At 39.5% G+C, this 5,662-nt stretch overlaps 1 protein-coding gene across 3 annotated transcripts; it reads right to left on the bottom strand.

Moving 5' to 3' along the window:
* Positions 1-206: 206 nt before the first annotated feature.
* LOC103702464 (sucrose synthase 1-like) lies at positions 207-5,254 on the bottom strand. 3 transcript variants are annotated; one of them, XM_008784907.4, is made up of 15 exons: positions 5,115-5,254; positions 4,608-4,737; positions 4,371-4,522; positions 4,054-4,246; positions 3,335-3,453; positions 2,992-3,208; positions 2,804-2,899; positions 2,461-2,634; positions 2,248-2,364; positions 1,988-2,154; positions 1,653-1,877; positions 1,254-1,572; positions 893-1,137; positions 647-785; positions 207-546 (listed from the first exon to the last, which is right to left on the bottom strand). In XM_008784907.4, the coding sequence occupies exons 1-15, from the start codon at positions 5,210-5,212 to the stop codon at positions 484-486; spliced, it is 2,454 nt and encodes an 817-aa protein (XP_008783129.2). In that variant the 5' UTR covers positions 5,213-5,254; the 3' UTR covers positions 207-483. The 3 variants fall into 3 exon arrangements, 2 of the variants coding, with proteins under 2 accessions (XP_008783129.2, XP_008783137.2); XM_008784915.4 differs by having other exon boundaries at positions 4,054-4,243; XR_005512130.1 differs by having other exon boundaries at positions 265-546; positions 884-1,137.
* Positions 5,255-5,662: the final 408 nt, after the last annotated feature.

The following is a 5,662-nucleotide window of genomic DNA, read 5'->3' as shown; positions in this document are numbered from 1 at the left end:
TTAATTCACAAGCAGTATAGGCTTTGCTCGATTATAAAACAAGACAAGCTAGAGTTAGGCTTAGCCCAACTCATGTTCAGCTCATTTCCACCCTACGAACCATTGTGTTCCAAATTTCGCAGCAGGTTGAGGGAGATCTTCTATAAACCAAGAGAGAGATTCCTTGCTTGTTCAAGGCACAGGCACAGGTTTCTCCATGTTCTGTCTGAACAAAGGGATCACTCGGGCAGTGACCATTCCTATTTCAGTTGACTCACCAATAAATAATGCAAAAGATCAATCCACTCTGGTACACAGCCAAACTTCCGAGAAAGAAAAAGATGCTAGGTTTATTTTGAGTATCACATGGTATTTAAGCCTTATTCATAGCAACAAACAGCATTCCAATTTGCAAGAAAACCAGGCCTCAACATCAACAGCACCGACAACTAAGACTTTCCCTTCTAACCTCTTAAAATCAAAACAAATTGCGTTCCATCCAAACTACTTGGCGCCACTGCCACTGGCTATGGCCTCTCCATCAATATGCAGAGGAACAGACATTGCCTGAAATTGAAGATTGAAGCAAAGCAGATATTATTTACAAAAAAAAAAAAGGCAGCAAGTATCAAGCATCAAGTTAACTGATCAATGAGTGTAAACTCACCAAATTACGATACTTAAGGGCATAGAACATCTCACGGTAACGACGGCTCTCCCGCCTATCGAGATTGGAAACATACTTCCAAAAGCCATAGACACCAGACAATGTCATCAACCTCTCAGAATAGAGCTTCCAAGTGTACCTATATCAACTCAAAGTTAGAGTACAGAGATTGGAACTTAAACGATCCTAGACAACCTACTTTTAAGTTCGAAAAACAATGCTGCCAAAAGAAAATACCACGCTTACTTCTCTTTGATACGCTGCAACCCTCCTTGCGAGATTTTGTTCCAGTGGCTCGGGTCTTCCTTGCACTTCTCAAAGAAATCTACAAGCAGTTCAGCTGCTTTGTCCCCCTGATAAGGATCAATGTGGAAGCCAGACACCCCATGCACTATAATCTCCGCAGGCCCTCCATGGCAAGTCGCAAATGTGGGCAGTCCACATGTCATGGATTCAACAACAGTGAGCCCAAAAGCTTCATAGAAGGCAGGCTAAACAAAGGAAAACAAAGAAAGAGTGAGTAAAAATCGTCATCTGGTTGGTAATATTATATCAAATAAGAACAAATCTATCATGCTTTTTTTTCCTTTTAAGAAGATAAGAATACCTGCACGAAAGCTCCCTTGGTATCACAAATGTACCGATAGAGCTCACCATTGCGAACGCGGTTCATCTGAGCAGAGATCCATCGGATGTGACCATCCAATTTGTACAGTTCGATGAGACCGTACATCTTCTTCATCTCTGCTTGCTCTTCAAGATCTTTGGATTCTTTTCCATGGTCTCCAGCCACCACTACAAGGTTGACCAATTCCCTCAGACGAGGATTCCTCCCGTACAACTCAACTAGACCGGTAATGTTCTTCACTCGGTCCAGCCTTGCCATGGAGAATATAACGGGTTTATTTCTGTCCTTCAAAACAAACCTGCAAGAACCTCAGAGTCAATAACTGAATTGAACAATAACATATGGAAAGACATGCAGGTAATGCAGACACGCTCTCACTTGTGGTCAGAATTCTCGACAGAACTGTAAAGCAACTCCTCGATCTCTGGATGGAGGGAGGTGAGCCTTTTGTGCTGCTCTGTGGACGGGAAGTAGATGGACATGTCAGCTCCAGGGGATACAATATTGAATTTTGGATCAAAGACATCAATCCCATGCACGACACGGTAGAGCCCAGGAAGAGTGAAGGCAGTGTGAGATTCATACTGTCCCACAGTATCCTTGCTGAAATAACAGAACATAAAAAGAAACCAGTCGGGTCACAGCAGTATTTTTTTCATCTTAATATGAACGAAAAATTAGTGCATTAAAACACTAATGGCATGAACAGTAACCTTCCAGCAATCTCTTGGAAAGTACTCGTGATGATGAAGTCCGCATGGTTCATTGCAATTAAATCAGCTGTGAACTGGCAAGAGAAGTGATACTGGTTCTCAAACTTCTTCCAGTATATATCTGAATTTGGATACTTTGTTTTCTCCAGGGCATGGGCGATGGTGCACTGCATGTGGAAGAACAAAGGTTATTAAATTCAGATGAAAAAATAACCACTATTAAGTAGAGCCAAGGGTCAACGATGTTCTAGTATCAAAACCTGAGTAACTCCCAGTTTATGCGCCAATAAAGAAGCTACTAGGTTTCCATCACTGTAGTTTCCAATTATCAGGTCTGGCTTGGCTTGCAATTCTCCTGTTAGTTCATGTGCAACATCCTACAGCGCAAAGGAAAACGATATAAATTTTCTTTCATAACTGAAAGGTATTGAATGGGAAGCAAGTGCAGAGAGGAAGCTTAATGAAAGATGTACCTCAGCATAGGTCTCCAGGTAAGGCCATACTTCAAAACGTGAGATCCATTTTCGGATAATTCCATTTTCCGTTCTAAATGGAACACGAAGGATGAAAGTGTGCTCCGTCCCAAGGACCTTCTCAAGACGCTGACCACAAGTGGTGCCTACTGCATCAGGCAGCAGTCTGGTCACCTGCTTTAGATCACAGGATAGTCTCAGGAGAAGACCATTACAAATGTGGAGACTTTCATATTGCAAGTTTGCAACTAAATTGACACCATGATATTCTTCATAATTTCTATAGACTACAAATAACCAATTAACAGTATATGAAAACCATGAGACATCAAATTGAACTTACAATGAGAATGCGAGGTACAATATCAAGACCTTGCGTTTGTATTCTTTGTAGCATCTCATTCTCCAAAGCACGAACTTGATCCAAAATATAAACAATCTGCAAATGCAAATTTACAGAATAGTATGTCAAAGAAGTGAGCTGTGAATCCTGTGATATGTTTCTAAAACAATTTTATTTTAGAATTATACCTGGCCACCTGTGTCAGGATACCCCAAAACATTAGCTTGGGCAAAGTAGCCATGAGGAGAAAGAATGACAACATTAAACACCATAGGAACCATAGCAAGGAAGTTTTCCAAGGTACATGGATCAGGTGCCTCCAGAAGATCTAGGAGGAGATGAATAGTGTCATGACAACGCTGAGCTGTGTCACCCCAGCCCTGGTCTAAGCCAAGCTCTTGAAATCTAACATCATACAAGTGGGAAACAATGTAAGCAGTTGAACAACTTAACAAACTTTGCGCTGTATAAGAAATCTTTGGCTGACATCAGTTTCATCAATAACTCCGAAATCGACACCACAGAATTTACCTGTGGTTGAATTCTGAGGATGGAGTTTCCGAAGGGACACTCAACAGATATTCCTCTGCCTTCCTTAGTGCAACTTGGAGAGCACTGAGGCTGCCAATTCTATCATTCAGCATCATCGACTGCATAACATAACAAGAATAACATTACTACTAGTCAGAAATAAACTGAAGTATTAACAACTCTAACAACTTATATAACATAGTCTTAGAAAGAAAGTGGTAAACAGGAAACTGAAGTGCTGATTTGCTCCTGTTTATTGATAAAAAGGTTTGCTAACATTTGACCTATCACTAACATATTAACACCATGATTATCTTTGATTGGAAATGCAAACTATCTATTTATGGCAATTTCACCTAATACTTCCTGGAAATAAATAACTGTCGTCTATATGTGGATTTGTTTCTTTTCCAGTTGATTTGCCTAAATAGTTTTGGATTGGATGAGATTCTTGATATCCTGATCCCATTAAATATGCATTGTTATGAGTAATGTCGCCATGTTACTTCACCACTCACACATCATATTGCATGTCTTTTCATTTTGGTTCCAAAGTGTTATAAGGACAAAAGAACTGCTAAAAGAGGAAGATTGTCATTCTATTTTAAAATTTTAAAAAAATTTTAAAAAAAATCAAAGAGGAGAGATTTGTTCATTCTATTTTAGGAAAATAAGATATCATAGATGAATGAATCATGCAGTTATAGTGAAAAATTTACCATCCCTTTATAGTTACATGCCCTGAGGAAATTCAGCAGTGGATACATGCTTTCTTTGTCTTGGAACAACTTTGAGGAAAGATGACGATTAAGGAACTGCACTCCATTGCCGATGGATTTCAACAATGAGGGACGAGGAAAAGAAGCATTGAAGGGTTCGAAGTCCAACTCCAGGGTGAAGCTACTTTGGCTACTGAAAAGGAGAAAAGGAAGAGTAACTTTTCCAGAGAGATGTATAGAGAGAGAGAGAGAGGCTACTTGGCTATATGTGACAGAGTGAACAAGGAACATGATAATGTTAGAACAATATGACCTACCTTCCATCCACAAGTTCTTCCTTGAACTTCAAGTACTCTGGCACACTCAACTCTTCCACAGCAAGCTCACTCACAATAACCCGTACATACTCCCAGACTCCAGGCCTCAGGCGAATAGCAAGAGCAACCCACGGAGGTATCACAATTGCTTCCTGTATCACAAACCAATGCACCATGGAACTATCAACAACTTGGAAGTTAGAACATAACATGGCGCAGGACTTCACTGTACAGAACCTGTGCATGTTGTAGAACATCCTCAAAGAACCCCTCCTTCAGCTTTTCTCTATCTGCTTCAAGTATTACAGCTTCATACTCAGCTAACAACTGATGGGATTGCAGCACTCCCTTTCCCTGGCTAACAAGCCTGTGAATAAATTTATATAAAAAAAAAAAGATATCTTTCGTCATCAGTGCTCATAATATATGAATCAAATCACATACAGTGCTTGGTGCAACAAAACCTGTGTGGAAAAAAAAAACCTATTGATGAAATTGAGTAATCAAGAAGGTTATAACTAAACGAGAAGGGCAGTCCAGGCTATAAATGATCAATTGCATTCTTCATGTGGAAAAAGAGAACTGGACTATGAGTCAAAGGTGCTTGGTATCGTAACAAGAACAACCAATGTACCAATCAAAGAAGGCTAGTTCTAATCCATATAGCTTGAAACAAGTTATTAAAGGATCAGTTTCTATCTGAAAATTTTCACAAGAGTTACATTACAGAAACAGAGTCAAAACCTTGAGAAAAGGGCAACCAGTTCATTTGGATGGGCAGAAAGAGAGTCACCAAGGAGCTCCCGAACACTGTAGATTTGATTCAATGCAAAGTTGGCCATGGCTTCTCTTCTTTCCTCCTTCAAGCCTCAAAAAGCCTCAGACTTCAATGAAAACAAAAAAGAAGAGAGCAACTGAACATTTTAGAAACCACTGAATGAAATTTACCATGCAAAAAATCACCCAAAACTCTCTCCTGAATCACACGCCCCTTGCACCAGATTTTTGACGTGAAAGCATCAAACACAGCAAATTTAAAATTTGACCATTATCCATGCAAATAAATAATCAGATAATAGATGATAAACAGATAAAAGACGACTTCTGTAAATTAGATGATTATCTTAGGAATTAGATAAGAGCAACCCAAAATAATCAAGAATCAAACAAAGCCAAGGATTTAAACAAATTAAAAGGAAAATTTTCAGAGAAAAAACTTCAGAGTCTGCTCACCAAGAGCTTAAGATCCTACAAGCAGAGAAGTTGCAGATCTTAGAGAATAGAGGTGGATG

The sequence above is a fragment of the Phoenix dactylifera genome, chromosome 6 (assembly GCF_009389715.1).
Source record: "Phoenix dactylifera cultivar Barhee BC4 chromosome 6, palm_55x_up_171113_PBpolish2nd_filt_p, whole genome shotgun sequence".
Classification (NCBI taxonomy): domain Eukaryota; kingdom Viridiplantae; phylum Streptophyta; class Magnoliopsida; order Arecales; family Arecaceae; genus Phoenix; species Phoenix dactylifera.
Note: the sequence above shows the minus strand (reverse complement) of the source record. Positions and strands in the feature narration are given on the sequence as shown.